Here is a 17502-nt window from a genome sequence, read left to right on the forward strand (position 1 = left end):
TGTGGCCTGAGGGGCTCAGGTCCCTGTCTGCCACCAACTTCTCCTCCCACACTGCATTTGTTAAGTAGGTATTCATAGAAAGATTGAGAATCCATTAACCCTCCAAAGAAAAGCAGATGGCACAGCCTTGGAATATCTTGGCTTTTTTATTTTCCCTTGCAGCATTTTTGTTGGAATCTGGTAATAGAGTACTGGAAAGTTCTTGGTTCAAATGCAAAATATAGGCATTATTTTATCAAAGTGCTGTAAAACACCGTATCACTATCTGAAACTTTTTGGTTAAAATAACAACAGAATAAAATCAACTAGAATATGCAGATTTCAAAAATGATCCATCAGTCTATGCAAATTGCTGTGTTAATAATGTATTTTTAATGCTGAACACATTTGACAGCCATTTCATCTCTTTTTCTAAACCAGAGCTTGGCAACCTGCATTAATTCTTACACTTTACAGATGTACCATTCAATGCACGTGCCACGCAGTGATGTGATCGGAATGGAGCAAACATGTCACAGCAGTGGCATTATTGGTAAACAGCTTTGTGGCTGCCTGCTGGCACGCAGGAGAGAAACAGGAGGGGCAAAAGCCAGGGCTGGTTCAGCTCATCTCACACCCTCACTGGCCTGGGTTTGCTTCCCATTACGGGAGTGCCACGCCCGAGTGGCAGCAAGGTGTTAGGAAAATTAATCCACAAACACCAGAGGTTTATGTCCAAAAAGGAGACAGAGGAGTCCTTTTTCTTTGTTTGAATAAAGGGAGAGGCCATGGGGCATTCCCCTGGGATCTCTCCAATTTTTGGAGAACACAGCCTCCTTTATATCCCAATTTCCAGCCACATTTCCCTTCTCTCTTTCCCCCTTGGCTGAGGTTCTTGAGAGGTTCAGACTTCCCAATAGGCCCAATACCAAAGATCCCCTTCTAAGGTATAACTCTCCCTTTTAATTTGTAATTCTTATAGAATTTAGGGTTTTTTCTTCCCCGTTGTTTATTTCGTCTCTCAATATCTAATTTCATCTATCAGCAAACCTTAAGTTTATTTGTAAAAGCAAATATCTTTTTCCATTCATCAATCAGTGGAATCCTTCCCATTGTTTCTTTTATCTCCCAGTGCTGGTTTTACCTACCAGCAGACACACAGGTAGTTTGTAAAGACAAATCTGCCATTCCTCTCAAGGGGCTTGGAAGAGATGAACAGACAAACCAGAGTGAGTGAGGTTCAGTCAGATGTGCTGGGGCAGTTCAGACAAGGTGGAGCTTAAACAGACCCAGAACCCAAAATTTCCTGCTTTGACTCTCTCTCTCTGTGTCTGTAAATTGAAAAGAGAGAGAGAGGTACCATGTCCTAATTATTTCTCTACTCCATTAACAAAAAAACTGGTATTATTTCAGACTCAATGTGTTCTACATCATTATTTCTTCAGCAGGGATTTTCTGTCCTTTCTTCAATGAGTTAAAAAACCAAGGTACAAAATACAGGAGTTGCTGCTAGACTGCAAGGGACCATATAGTTATGTTTGATTATAGCTCTGCTGGCCTAAAGGTCAAAGGAAAGTTTTAGAATACTTAAGAGACAATTATCTAAAGTTCAGACTTTTCCAGAGGAATAGAACTAGAAATTATACCGACTATTATCTAAAGTTCACATTTTCAAAGGAAAAAGGTAGGAGGAAATGCTTATTCATCATCACTTTACTGTTAATTTGTCTGGCTTTTTTTCCCCCTTCTGTCAAGAATTTATTTACTACAAGTTCTGTATTACACAGTAGCACTAACATAATTATTCCCCTTTCCAAGAAATTTTAACATATGAGAATGATGTATACATGATTAAATATTACTTTGCTCATGATTCAAAATTCCCAGCAGTACTTTTTATTTCTGCAAAGGACTACAAGGAAATGTGTTTAGGTTTTTGTATTCATTAGTTGATTCAGCTGCTCAATTCTGGCATAAACTGTTATTATTTAAGCCAACTGGTAAAGAGGAGAAAATAATCAAAGATACAAAATATATGACATTTTCCAATTATTCTTCTACCAATACACTTTCTCACACTAAATACTTTTTCTTTCCCTGTGTTCTTATTGGTGTTTTAAGAAATTGCAGAAAGTTCAGGTCTATAAAAAACCCAAAATCATTCAAGTGTTCGTTAATTTGTCATAGGAATGCTTTGTGAATTGCCATTAATTATGCCAGTATGGAATGCAACTTGCTATGGGGCAGGAAAGAGAATTTGATCAATCAGCTGAATTTTTATGACAAAAAGTTTCTTCGTCTGAACCTGCTGTCTGCTATCAAATTTGATAGAAATCATCAATCTGCTTTTTTGAAGACATCATGAATTTTTTACATTTGTGAAAAGCAGGTCAGTTTGGAATACCTGTGGAGGCTTTAGTGCCTATATGGTTTGGCCATCATAAATCAGCAAAAATATACTGTAAAAAATGGCCTTCTTTAATTTCACATGATTTTGTAAGCCTTCTATTTGAATAGGACATTTATGTCTTTAGCACAAAGATTTGACAAAGGGTCCTTTTTCTTGTAAACTACAGCTCAAGAGGATTTTGTTTGAGATAATCATCAAGGAAGGCCTGGTACAGCTGTAAAAATACACATGACACAGTTGTATATATAGATATATTAATATACATACATATATGTATGTCATCATAAAAATGTATTTTTTATACATACAGCCATGTTGAAAACATGAAGTTTAATCATGAAAAAAAATTGTTATAGCAGTTTTAATGTAAAAATAGGGGTTTTTTCAGCTACTAACTATTGCCAAATTTATAACATACAAACTTATAATTGCACCCTTTTAATCAAATATTCCTTTAAAATGTGTTTCAGCCTAAGGCAGAAAAAAAAAATCTGCCTTACATGGGTTTCTCATAAAGCATATTAATTTCATTCTTTTGGAAGCAGGAAATTGATGCTTCCAACTTATACTAAAGTGGAGCCTGAAACAAACTGAAATAAATCAGTTTTTCAGCTCAGGGCCCATTTGTGAGCAGCAGCTTTTTAAAAGGTGAGCATGGATGAGGGTGTGCTTGGAGTTGCCACTTCTGTTCTTGTGGTGGATCAGAAAGGGCATCAGGACTATTCTTTCCCAGGGATTTTGTACTTGCAAAAGGAAAAAGAAAGAAATTTCAAAACAAGAGAATTAGCGCATGTGGGACTGTGGGCAGTGACTTGTCTGGGCTGCAGTCACTGGGTTTTTCCTGCAGTGCAATCCTACCAATTTAAAAAGGTGCTATTTGTAAGTCTTTTCTTAGAAACAAAGTATGACTGAGAAAATATTAAAAATAATAATGATTAGTAATGACTTATACAGTGACTATTTGAGACACCTCTGTGTCTCTTGACAGTTTTATTCTCAGGCTCTAAAAAGGGGATTGGAATCTTCCTGTCATCCACCATTTCTCTGTGATTAGGTTTGAATTCTGAAGAAAAATAAAAGTACCAAAGTTTGAAATGATCTTTTAAAAGTCTGTGTTTGACATTGTAAGGTGTCCACTAGTGAATATTAACTATTACAAGAGACACATGCATATTGATTATGGTTATTAATGGTTATGCAAAGCTGAAATGGCATCAGCATTCTCTTGAATGTTCTACTCTAGTGCCTTTGCAGCTGGTTGCTGAGTGTTCTAGGACTCACATTCCTTCAGATGCCATGTGCTCTGGTTTTCTGCCTGTATTTTGCTAGTTTCTACTGAAACCTTGATGATAATAATTCAATTGCTCAGTTATTTTGTTTGGGGTTTTTATTTAAGAATAGATGTTACTTCTGAAGAGAGATTGGAGATCAATGAGCTGTCCCTGTCTTTTCCTTATCAGAAAAAGCAGGGAGTGTCACAGTAAGGATATTCCTGCTGCTCTTCTACTTGTGTCAAAGAACCCTATTTTACAGAGAATCTGAGATTTTAAAATGTACACAGAATGATAGCTCTAATAAACAGGAAGAAATGTATATTTGTCATTCTGCTGTTTCCAGCTGTAGAGTTTCCAATTAAAGTCCTTCTTCACATAAGTAATATATCCAGCATAGATAACAACTTCTACCACAAAGTCCTTAATACCATTAATTATTTGATCTTTCTGAGGACATTATAAAAGGGATAAAAAAAGAAAGGCAGAATTCTGTAGGTGTAAGGTGGCACAGCAGGGAACTCCACTGATCTGAGCATATTAGAGACTGCAAGGGAATTAAAGAATTGCAATAATGTGTGCAGAGAAAATGACAAGTGCAAACTCACTGCTTCTGATTTTTACTTTTGTTCTGTTATTTTATTGTCTGGCTTAAAATTGCAAGATACATTCTTGCACAAAGTGGGAGATGGAGGGATTGACTCCTGCCTGCTAATTTCACATCCTGATTGCTGTTGATGCTGTTAAAGTCACTCGTGTCCAGAAAATCCAGAAGTAGCTTTGTATTAAAATGATTGCATTTACATTTTCTCAAAATTGTTCATCCATGAGCCTCAAAAGAGATCTGGGAGATTTGAGAACAGCTGGGGAATGTGCAGAAAGCACTTGGCCCTGGGGTAATTGCTGTGGTTATGCAAACTACCTTTGTCTGAAAACCACACTGGACATCTTTTAAAGACCTTCTGCATTGTCATCCTTTGTTCCAGCTGTGAGGGAGATATTCCCAAAACAATCTCTTTCATGGTTATTTCAAGAATCTGCTTGTAAATTTCAGAGACTGAGAGTCAGCCAGGGAGCTGAGCCACCAGGTTTTATTATATGTAAAAAAGGCAAAAGTGAGCTCCTGCTCTGCGCTGTAGGTGTGCATGTCCAGAGCTGTGCTCCCCTGACCTGACACTGATGCTGTGAGAGTTATTAAGATTTTGCACCATTCCTGAAGGCTGCAGGACAGGATGCAGCTCCTGGTCCATCCTGGGTGGTGGGTACATCACCAGGGAGAGGGTATTTCATAGGGCTCAGGCATTTCCATGGAATTCTCCAGCCCCTTCCCCACAGAGGGCACAGAATTCCTGGAGACTCATTCTGATGGAGAATGTCAGAGCTTCTCCTGGATGTGTCTCCCTGGCTGGAGAAACACCCTCAGTGGCTCTGTGCCTGTGGCAGACCCCTCAGAGCTCTGTGAGCAGGGAGCTTTGGGGCTTTTCTGCACGTGCTTTTCCTTGTTTTGCTAAAAGTGCCATGAATAAATAAACAACCTGAGCAGTGCTGTAGGGAAGGATCAGTGGGTTAATTGGGAAGATAAGGGGAGATGTGATTGTCCCCTCTCCTGCTGAGCACCTGCTCCCAAGTTCATTCATCCAGGTTGTTCCTGGAGGAGGCTCCTTCTGGAATGTCCAGAAAGGAGAAAGCAAATCAGATAAATTGAGTTTATTGCTGATCAGCTGCCAGGATTTATCTTCAAGTTCTAGGAAGCAAACTGAAATGTCAACCCAGGGAATCATTGTTCTTGCACATCTCCAGCAACACCAAGGTATATTTATTTTAAGACATAGCTATGAAGGGGAAAGAATTTATTGCTAAACAAAATTCCTAAGTCAAATGGAGGACTTGCCACCCATTGGCAAAACAATTTGGTCATTTCATTTTGCTTTTTCTATTTTCTGCTTGTCAGTTTCTTTTCTTTCCAGGCATAACATGTTCGCTTTTAGTCAAACATGGTTTCTAACAAAAATCAAGCAAACAAACAAAACATAAACCCCAACCAACAACAAAAAACCAACCAAACAAGCCATCTGTTAGAAAAGAAAGTTATTCTCTTCTCCTTGTTTGACATCTCTTCTGAATAGTTCTGACCAGCGATTGCAACTTATTTTTCACTTAACTAACAGTTAGTATCCCAAATACCTTGCATCTCTTTTGCTTTCTCTCATTACTTCCGAACTGGAATTGATAACCATGGTGGTTATCACTTCCAACCAGCAATCAATAAACCAGGTGGTTTCTTACACTCAGCAAAGCTTCACTGATGAGCACTTTATTTTCTCCATCTCTCCTTCCTCTCACTTTTTCTGCCCCCTTCTCTTTGGAGTACATCCTTCCTTTTTTCACTCAGTTATGCTCTGGTTTTTGCTTATTAGAATTTTCTGCAGCAGACAGGATGGCAGTGAGTGTCTCAGGAGGATGGAAGGGATCTGAAGCTGTTCCCACAAGTGCAGCTTCTCTTTTTTAGTTCCTTCCTAAAGCAGGTGCCTTCCCTCTTTTGCATATCTGTAAAGTGCAGGGCTGTGGGCTCAGCAATCAATCCTGTGCTCCAGCTTGGGCAGAGAAGGATGCAGCAGGTTCACGGGAAGGAACAGCCTGTATCAGTACAGATTTTAGAGCACTGTGCTATAGAACTGTAAAAGTCTCTGGAATTCCAAATAAGTGACTACAGATGTGACACCTCTGAGTGGAATTTGTCTCCAAGAAAGAGCTGGAAATGGAGCACCGCATAGTTATTTTCTCTTTTGAAAGGTTAAAGCAAAAGGATTAAGGATGCAGCTTATGCTGGGATATTTTTAATTTTGCAGGAGAATGACAGCAGACAGGTGAATTTATTTTCCAGTATTTGAAAACAGGGAGGGGTGCTGAGGGGGAAAAGAAAGCTATCAGATTGAAATTAACTTTTGCACATTCCGTACTTAGTCTTACTTTGGTAAGGCTTTACACACCCATATTCAGGGAAACTGAGCTACAGGATTCTTTTCCCAACTTAACTTTTCCCTGCAGAGTACAAGGAAATGGTTTAACTTGCACACATGTGTTAACACCTGGCACATCCAACCGAGGAGGAGTGCAAGGTTTGTTCACTTCCAAATGTATATTAATTATCGGCTTCAAACACACGTGACTTTCCACTGCAGCACACTGGCACATGTGGCACAGGGTATCATCAGGGACTTTGGTCCTATTTGAGTTGTCAGAATTCTTAAGAGCTTATACCTGAAATTTGTCTTCAGTAAACACATATGCTTCCTTTCATTTTAAAAAGGGCACAAGGAAGAACTAGACTATTTATTTAGCTCCAGGGTGCCATCAGTTTTGATGTGACTGTTTCCAACTGGAATAGATAAAATCTCAGGTTTCCTGTGGGGAAAAAAAAAATATTAGGAATCCTTTTTGCTCTGCAAAGTGACCATATTTATTCTCTTTTATGAAGGAGTTAATTTTTAGATTGACCTTCATGTGTTGCTTAATCTAAATTTATGAAAAATGCTGAAATGTTTACATCATCTGCAATATAAATTATAGGAAGAACCTCTCTAGGCCAAGTAAACATGATTGGTAGGTGATTCTGCTGTGGAAGGAATAGAAAATTATAGAATCACAGAATGTTTGTGTGGGAAGGGACCTGAACTTCAGGAGAAGCCTATTGTCATATGAGCACTCCCAGTGTTTTCTTTCCTTCCACGGAATGACATTTAGCATTGCACGTGGCCATTTTAGAGCATAAAATATCAGGAGGCTTTCTTTTGTTCATGATGCATCAGGAACATGAACCTCAACTCCTTCTTCCAAACAAGAAGTGCAGCTCTATTTTTAAATTGTCATTGGATTCCACAGCAACATTCACACACACACACACACACACACATTACTCTTTGTTTCTCTGAATCACTTTTTTAAACAAAACACAAACAGCAAACTAGTGCAAGTCAACATGCACTCTGCTTGTATAATTCCTAATATTGAACTATTATTTTATTCCACAGAATAAAACAGTTAAAAGTTACAGATTATTTAAGTATATAAAGAAATCAGAATTTTCTGTATATTTGACATGCCACTAATCATGGTTTATAACTGAGCGCTATGACACATACAAGATTATTGATATCTGATATGTGTGTTTATAACTGTCTAGAATCTGTGATTTTTATAACTATCCAAATTAAAATCAGTATGATTACCTTTAGAAAAATCAACTTGTATTCATCTGGTGAACTGAGAACTGAGTGACTCTGAGAGATTTCACTGGGTAACTCTATGGCTGTGTAGGATGCCATGCAGTCAGATGCCTCTTTATATTTCCAAAATTAACTTTCTGCATATGTGTGCAGAGGTAAGATGTCCTAGACTCATTTCCTGTCTGCATCCATGGGAGATACAGCCTGGTTTGCTCTCTTGTCTTCATTGAGGTCAAATAAATGTTTAGAGCTCTTAAAATTAGACACACAACTTTTAATGCATTTAGCTTTTCTTTTGTCTTTATATAAAAAGGAAAAATCTTTTATGGCAGTGGAAAATGTGTAGTTTGTGGCTGTAAGGCAAGGAAGATTTGTGTTAATTGGTGAATATGCTTTAAGTCTGGGTTTCTTTAACATCTCATTTCTCTCTTGTTTTACTGGCTGGATTTTTATGTCTGTGTGACTTGAAAAAAAAGCGGTGAATCGATGGGAAGATCTCTGTAGTGCTGTATGCAGAGGAGAAATAAGGGATCATGATCTTCTTATCACACAAGAAAATGCATATATTGCACTTCTTGAGGCAGCTGGACAGAAAGAAGAGGCATTTCTGTGTCACATGCCACAGAACGTTTGTGCTGAGGTTCCTGAAGGCACTGAGGAAGAGCTTGTTTGTTGAGATGCTGCCATTTTCACAGATTTCACAGAATGACTAAGATGGAAGAGACCTTAAAGATCATCGAGTCCAACCCAGCCCTAACACCTCAACTAGAACGTGGCATCCAGTGCCACATCCCGTCTTTTTTAACACATCCAGGGATGGTGACTCCACCCCCTCCCTGGGCAGCCATTCCAGAACTTTATCACTCCTTCTGTGAAAAACCTTTTCCTAAAACTTTTTCCAACTTAAATTTCCCTTGATGCATCTTGAGATTTTTTCCTTGCAGATAACACCCTAAGCATCCTGGCCAAGCACAGCGGCTTCAGCCGGCAGAAGCAGGAGGTGTACCTGCTGCCCATCATCATCAGCGACAGCGGCACGCCGCCCATGAGCAGCACGGGCACACTAACCATCCGCGTGTGCGGCTGCAGCAGCGACGGCACCGTGCAGTCCTGCAACGCCGAGGCCTACGTGCTGCCCATCGGGCTCAGCATGGGCGCCCTCATCGCCATCCTGGCCTGCATCATCCTGCTGCTCGGTGGGTGCTCACGGCATGGTCTGCAGTATGGCCTGGCCCGTGGTACGGCCTGGCCTGTGGTATGGCATGGCCTGTGGTATGGCCTGGCCCGTGGTATGGCCTGGCCTGTGGTATGGCATGGCCTGTGGTATGGCATGGCCTGTGGGACGGCATGGCCTGTGGTATGGCCTGGCCCGCGGTACGGCATGGCCTGTGGTACAGCATGGTCTGTGGTACGGCCTGGCCTGTGGTATGGCCTGGCCTGTGGTACGGCCTGGCCTGTGGCACGGCATGGCCTGTGGTATGGCCTGGCCTGTGGCACGGCATGGCCTGTGGCACGGCATGGCCTGTGGTACGGCATGGCCTGTGGTATGGCCTGGCCTGTGGTATGGCCTGCGGTATGGCCTGGCTCACGGTACGGCCTGGCCTGTGGTATGGCCTGGCCTGTGGTATGGCCTGCGGTATGGCCTGGCTCACGGTACGGCATGGCCTGTGGTATGGCCTGGCCTGTGGTATGGCCTGCGGTATGGCATGGCCCATGGCACAGCCTGGCTCATGGCATGGGCCGCAGTATGGCCCATGGCATGGCCCGGTACGCCCATGGTATGGCCTGTGGTACGGCCTAGCCAACAGCATGGCCTGGCCTGTGGCACAGCCTGTGGTATGGCCCAGCCCGTGATATAGCCCAGCCCACGTCATGGCCTGGCCCGCAGTACGGCCTGGCCTGTGGCGTGGCCTGCGGTACAACACGGCCCACTGCATGGCCTGCAGTATGGCCCAGCCATAGCACGGCCCGCGGCATGGCATGGCCTGACACATGGTCTGCAGTATGGCCCAGCCCATGGCATGGCCTGGCCTGGCCCATGGCACAGCCTGCAGTATAGAGCCAATGGCACAGCCTGGCCCTCAGCATAGCCTGGCTCATGGAACAGCCTGCAGTACAGCCCATGGCACAGCCTGGCCTGCGGTACAGCCTGCTGTACGGCCCATGGCATGGCATGGCCTGGCCTGCGGTACAACCTGGCCCATGGCACAGCCTGTGGTACAACCCAACCCATGGTATGACTTGGCCCATGGCATGGCCTGCAGTACAGCCCAGCCAACGGCACAGCCTGGCCTGCGGCACAGCCTGTGGCATGGCCTGGCCCACAGCATAGCCTGGCTCGTGGCACAGCCTGCAGTGTGGCCCATGGCATGGCCTGGCCTGTGGTATGGCTCACAAATGCCCCGGTGTCTGCTGGCTCTGAGGAGGTGTGAGGTTCAGAGAGGAGGAGGAACAGTCCAGTCCAACACTTCGTGCAGCAGCACTGACAGTGCTGGCAGTTATTGTATTTGAAGGGAATGCCCCGACGAAGGCAGGAATGATGAATGTGATTCCATGTTCTCAGAAGGCTAATTTATTACTTTATAATACTATATTATATTAAAGAATACTATAGTATTCTAAAGAATACAGAAAGGATACTTACGGAATGCTAAAAAGATAATAATGAAAACTCGTGACTCTTTCCAGAGTCTTGACACAGATTGGCCCTGATTGGCCAAGGAGTCAAAACAACTCACAGCAGAATCCAATGAAACAATCACCTGTGGGTAAACAATCTCCAAACACATTCCACATGAGCACAACACAGGAGAAGCAAATGAGATAAGAATTGTTTTCCTTTTCTCTGAGGCTTTTCAACTTCCCAGAAGAATCCTGGGTGAAGGGATTTTTTTCACAGAATGTGGATGCCACAGGCAGTAGGACTGAATCCCTCATGTCCTAATGACTGGACAGAAGCAGAGAGACCAAAGTCCTGTTCTGAGGTAGTCACACACACGAGTTACAGAATAAACAGGTGTGGAATGGGAAGCTGAAAATCACATGGGGGTGTTGAGCAGTAAGGTGAACACAGTGTGGGCTACACTGTTGGAAAATGGCTCTGTGGTATATTCCAAGACTTGTGTGAATCATGGAATCAGAGAATGTCCTGAACTTCAGGGGACCCACAGGGATCATTGACCCAGCCCTGTCCCTGCAGACCCCCCAGCAATCCCCCCTGTCCATCCCTGGTGTCCAAACCCACCTAGAGCTCTGGCAGCCTCAGGGCTGTGCCCATTCCCTGGGCAGTGCCAGCACCTCTGGGAGAAGCAGAGCCTTGCCCTGATCTCAGCCTGAGCCTGCTCCTGGCCCAGAGCAGAGCTCAGAGCTGTCCCTACAGCCCCAGGGAGCTCTGCCTTCAGCCCCTCTGCTGCAGCTGACCCAGCTCAGTGCCCTCAGCCACTCCTCAGGTGGCCCCTGCAGGCCCTTCCCCAGCCCAGGCTCTCTGCTTTGGATGCCTTCTTACAGCTTTATCTCTTTCCATTATATATATATTTATATTTGTATATTTCTATTAGGAGTTTATTCTGGATTGTAATGGCACAAGAGACACTAAAGCTTTACAAGATAAGCATTGTGGTATATTTTAATAAAACATTTGTGTACAACATCAAGCAAGGGAGAGAACAGTGAAAGGAGAGTTCTATTTCTGCACTTTGCAGCTTCACTTTGTGACTGAGATTTACATCAGTAAATCAGTAAATGCTGAAGTTTAAGCATAAAACTGCAAAACCAAGCACAACCCATCTCAAGTTTTTTATGCAACACTCCCTGATTCTGAAATTGAGCTGAGCTCTTTCTATCTCACTTATTTTCTCACTCTCTTTTTAGTTATAGAATAGGAGTCTCTTGAAGCAGGTAGGAAAAACACTGATTTCCTTCTCCCATTAGGGCTATGTTTTCAGAAAAACACTCTCTAATATTTGAAAACATGTAGATCTTTATAGACTATGTGAATAATGATAGTCCAACTTCACTTCCAAAGGGAAAAGTTGAGGCTCGAAATTAGGAGTATGGGAAATCTTATTGCTTCTATAAAATTGAGCTTCCAATGTAAATATGAGCTGATAATCAAAGACTAGATGAGTAATCAGAGCTTCTGACCCAATTTCCTTCACATGAAGGGAGTTGAAGTCATAGGTCTTTCAGCTTTTCACCCTTATTACTCCCAATCCCAAAAAAGCAACCTCTCACCTTCCCCAGCTGCACTCACCATGTGGTGCTTGGGTTGGAAATGTTTTGCCTAATCAGCTTGTGGTGCTCTCTTTGCAGTCATTGTGGTGCTGTTTGTGACACTAAGAAGACACAAGAATGAGCCTCTGATCATCAAAGATGATGAAGATGTGAGGGAAAATATCATTCGCTACGATGACGAAGGAGGTGGAGAGGAAGACACAGAAGCCTTTGACATTGCAACTTTGCAAAATCCAGATGGAATTAATGGATTTTTGCCTCGTAAGGATATTAAGCCTGATCTTCAATTTATGCCCAGGCAGGGTCTTGCACCTGTTCCTAATGGTGTCGATGTTGATGAATTTATTAATGTAAGGCTTCATGAAGCTGATAATGATCCCACAGCTCCGCCATATGACTCTATCCAGATTTATGGCTATGAAGGAAAAGGGTCAGCAGCTGGTTCCCTTAGCTCCTTGGAGTCCTCCACATCAGACTCAGACCAGAATTTTGACTACCTCAGTGAATGGGGTCCTCGCTTTAAAAGACTCGGAGAACTTTACTCAGTCGGAGAAAGTGACAAAGAAACTTGACAGTGGATTACAAACTTTTTCCCTGTTGACTTAATGATCATGTAATATTCTAGGGCCACTGCTGTTAGTTAAAACTAATGTGGCTTTTTGTTTTAGAGGCAAGTTTAGCGCCAGTCATCTATAAAATCAACTACATTGTAATGTTGAACCAAAAAAAAAAAAGTATATGTTAGGAGGTTAAGTCTTGTGGAGTGTGAAGTAAAGTATGTGGAGTGTCTAGAAGTCTTTGGATATTTGATATTCACTTGACCACTCTGAAGATGGAGATTTGGATCTTTGATTATCTTCAGTGAATTGAAAAGAACAAAAAAAGAAATTGGTGCTCTCTTAGGAAATGGACTTGCAGGGATTTGCTGTTGAACAGTAGCTCCTGCCCAGTATGTGTAAAGCTAAAGGTTTGTTTCTGCATTGCCAACAAAGATCCCGCCACAGAAATGTTCAAAGCAATATCTTGGTCTTCTTAGCAATGCTGAGCAGAAATAGCATTGCCAATTCCTACTGGCTCCTACTGTGCAGTGACCATCCATTGTACATACAGTAATTGTTGGCCACGCCACCACAGACTGAATATCATCTTTAAATATTGTGTCAAGCCTTAAAATATTCACATGTTCTTAATCCATTCCAGTGATGGGTAATAAATACTACTAATGTGTAGAGCTTCAGAGGCAGGGCTGCAAAACCTTGCTTCACAAAAGGATCTTTTTTTCTAGAAGAAGGATCAACCCTGTGCTTCGTCTTCTGAAAGAAAAAACTGTGAAATGGGATGGACTTACATAAATGAAAGAATTGCTGATTTTATTGCTAAAGATCGAATTTATTTGTTTAATCTTTGAAATAAATATTTTATTGATGTCCATTACTGCTTTTATTTATTAAGACTGATAATCTATAGAGTAAGATTATGAAGAAAACTAAATTATATCAGTTAGAATTTTTTTTTCTATATATAATGAATGTTTCATACATGTACATTTTGAAAAGAAAAATGACAAATTGTTGCAGGTTAAAGCAGTTCCCTGTCCATTTGCAGTAGCTGAATTTTAAGAGAATGCTGGCAGGAATTAAACATTGCCAGAGAAAACTTTTGACAGTTTTATATCTTCATAAATCTAGTACCTGGTGTTTTTAATACAAGCACAAACAGCTGGAAGTAAACTGGTTCATGTGAATATTTAAACTATAGACTTTTAGAAATCCACACATAACACAGTACAGTAAAAAAAACATGCTTATAGTTCTCCACTGTATTAGAGCAGGAACCAGTGTGTACATAATTTTACTGCTTCTGTTATTAGCATTTTTTTCTATTATATTCATAGTGATGCACCAGGGCTCTTGCACACAGAGAAAGAACACTAGAAGCTGCAAGCATACTCAATTTGTAATGCAAACTTGCCATTTAGAAGTAGCAATTGTATAAGAAAACTACGTATTACATGCAAATCATTTTAATTTTCTACTTTGTTTTGAAGCTATATTATTGTTTGTTTATTTACTCCATGTATTGTATTCAGAGAAACTCCTGTATTGTTTCCTACTTTGTGAAATATATTTTTATAAATACTTTTCTTGTTATTGCTTTTCTTTCAGGTTTACCTGGGCACTGCAGAAATGAATCTGCTGGAATAACTTCATAGTTTTTTGAGGAATGTAGTTTCTTCAAAATCATTTATTTATTAGTTGAATACAGACAAAATAAAAACCAAAAAAAGAAAAAAAGGAGAATATTTGAAACAATTTTTGACAGTGATTGCAGAATTTTGACAGTGATGAGAGCACAGGAGTTATGAGTGTCTGATTCACTGCACCATGCAGAAAAATAACCTGAAATGATTTTTGTTTAAACATTGCTGATTAAAACAACCCACTGACTTAAAGTTCCTCAATAGCACTTATTCTACAAAAAGTTCTTAACACATCACCCCCACTTTTGTCTGTATTTCAGATGGTAACACTGACTTTGCTTTAGCTGCAGCACAGCTTGGTTTAATGACTGTAGTCTGTGGGTAACTAATACATTAATACCACTTTGACATGTATTATAAAGATTTCATTGAAATTAATTATGTACCCAATACATTTAAGTTACACTGCACTAAAACAAAAATACTTTTGAATAAATGAATCTAAAACTTTTGGCAAAACACTGATCTGAACAGTGAGGGGGTAGGAAAGGATGGTAGTAAAGGATGGTAGGAAAGGAGATATCCTGGAGGTTTCAATGAAATCAAATGTATTTCTGTGACTCACTACAAGAAAAACCAAACAGACTCTTACTCATCTTGCTCTGGGTGCCAGGCTGTTCTGAGCTGCCATGGCACATCCAGCACCAGCTCAAACAGGAAAGGGGTTGGGAGCTGAGCCAGTTTCTGTGTCCATCCCAGTGCTGGGAGCCAGGGAAGGTGCTGTGAACGTGGATCATGGCAGTGGCTGGGGCCACCCTGGCGTCCAGGGCAAGGCACTCTGAGAGTGAGAGGCTACACTGGAGAGTTTAGCAGAGCTCTTTTGTAGGAAAACTCACAGATGGAAAACCTTCTGATTGCCTTTCTGATTGAAAGTTCCATCTGAGACCAGGACAGTGCATTCAGTAATAAGATTTCTAGCAAAAAAAATCCCATCACTGGCCCTGTAGGAGAGGCAAAGCATGACAGAAATCTCATCATTGTCAGTCAAAAAGAGATGGGAGTCACTGCTGCTGGGCAGAGTTTGAAATTGGGCATTTCTACAGCTTTTAAACAGGAATAGCTACAATGCAAAGGGGAGAAAAAGAATAAATGAATTTCTGACCTGTCAATGGAGATGTGCTGTTTCTTGTGCCATTGCCTCCCCACTGAAGGGAAATGATTAATTTTGCAAACTAATTCCATGTAATCTGAATATAAAATTTATACCAATACATGTTAGAGGGTTAAATGTCAATCATTCACTTTTCCAGTACTTCTCCTTTTTTGACAATTAACTCAGCATAGAATTATTATGGATAACAACAGTATTTAGGGGGATTAGATCACACAGTTCTATATTTCACATCTAGATTTAGACATATTAGCGACACTCCTTTTAAGCATGTAAATGTGTAATTCATCTTTTTCAACAACATTTAATTAGCAACTGACTCATTGCAAATGACAAGGAAAATGCATTAAATTAGAAATATTAATACTGATAAATTTGAGAAGTAAATATTCAAAATCTTTTACAAGTGCCAAGTGCCTTAGAGCTCCATCAATCCTGGCCTGCCTTCGCCTGGCTGTGCCTCACATCGTTTGTCACAGCCACTGAAGTAAATCATGGCCCCCACGAGAGCTGGAATTCTGTGCACATTGTAAGGACACAAAATTCAGCTCAGGCATTTCAACATGAAAGCACTGTGAAGGGAATGTGTGTACATGTTTATTAAATATAACTCGGATGGCTGGAGGTCCTCAGCGTGTCCTGTCCTTTACAGCAGCTGAAAGCAGAGGCTGTTTGTGTGCTCTGACCTTGAAATCAGATCACAGCAAGCTCATTTAAATACATTTTTTACCTGGTATCATTACACCTTTTTGTCTATGATGACTTTGAAATGACTGTGAAATACAGAGGAGAGATAATGGCTCAAGACTTTCATTTAAATCAGCAGTTGCTGATCACAGGAGAAACATTTAACACTATGGCAACTCCAAATCCCATCAGCTCTGTGGCAGCACAGCAGTGACAATTCTCAGTCTGGAGAACAGACAGAATGTCTGCAAAATAGTCTGCTTGGAATAACTCTATTTGTACAGCTCTGCTAGAGATGGAGCTGCTGATTTTAATAGAAAGAGAAAAATAAATCAGCTCTACAACATCCATGCAGTTGCATCTACCTACAAATGTGTGTGGCAATTTTTTTAACAGCCTCCATAGTCATGGGATTCTAGAACTGAAAAATGGATTTAGAAAGCTTCTCCAAGGTCTGTCTAGCAGGAGGCATTTTTGGCAGGTAGCCTTTTCCTGTATCTGGTTTTCTTGGGATATAATTTCAGTCTTATGGAGCTGTTTGGCTGTTTCTTCTCCTCTGCCTGCTCCTCTCTTCACCACACCTATCCTGAACTGGAATACTGGAAGTATAATGTTAGAAAGTTCATTAAGACCATGTAACTCTTTTTCAGCTGGTCAGTGTTCAGGGACCAGAAAATGCAGCTCATCCAGGAGAGTGAGATTCACCAAGCTCCCTTCCTCTTGCAGGGAAGACTGGACAGTCTGAGTTACTCATACGAATTTAAATACTCATCCAGTATTTAAATTATGCTGAAAAATCTAAAGCTAATGATGGTGATTTTTAATTAATAGAAAAATATAAATAATAGAAAAAAATGAATAATAGAAAAAAAATGTTCATTAGTGGCAGACATTCACAAGTGCTTCTGATCAAGAGAAGTGGAAAGTTCATCAAAAGTTCATCAGAACTGCAGTGCCAGGAGCCAGGGAATGGCTGCCAGTGCCAGAGGGCAGGGCTGGGTGGGATACTGGGAATGAGGAATTGTTCCCTGGCAGGGTGGGCAGGCCCTGGCACAGGGTGCCCAGAGCAGCTGGGGCTGCCCCTGGATCCCTGGCAGTGCCCAAGGCCAGGCTGGACACTGGGGCTGGAGCAGCCTGGGACAGTGGGAGGTGTCCCTGCCATGGCTGGGGTGGCACTGGATGAGCTCTAAGCCCCCTTCCACACTGGGCCATTCTGTGATTCTATGTAAAAAGGTTGCTTGAAAAATTATTTTTCAGATTTGGAAAGCTTTTAGCAGCAGCAGGATGTTCTAGTAAATTGAAGCTTCGTAAAAATAAAAATGTAA

General features: G+C 41.3%; 1 protein-coding gene across 1 annotated transcript in view; it reads left to right on the forward strand.

The window, feature by feature from the left end:
• The window catches only part of CDH8 (cadherin 8), a 165589-nt gene extending 150968 nt beyond the window's left edge, over nucleotides 1-14621 (forward strand). The window contains exons 11-12 of the mRNA XM_058033963.1: nucleotides 8831-9082; nucleotides 12198-14621. Coding sequence (XP_057889946.1) covers nucleotides 8831-9082; nucleotides 12198-12691 — 746 coding nt within the window. The 3' untranslated portion in view covers nucleotides 12692-14621. The remainder of the gene's footprint in view (nucleotides 1-8830; nucleotides 9083-12197) is intronic.
• The last annotated feature ends 2881 nt before the right edge of the window (nucleotides 14622-17502 follow it).

The sequence above is a fragment of the Melospiza georgiana genome, chromosome 14 (genome assembly GCF_028018845.1).
Source record: "Melospiza georgiana isolate bMelGeo1 chromosome 14, bMelGeo1.pri, whole genome shotgun sequence".
NCBI lineage: Eukaryota > Metazoa > Chordata > Aves > Passeriformes > Passerellidae > Melospiza > Melospiza georgiana.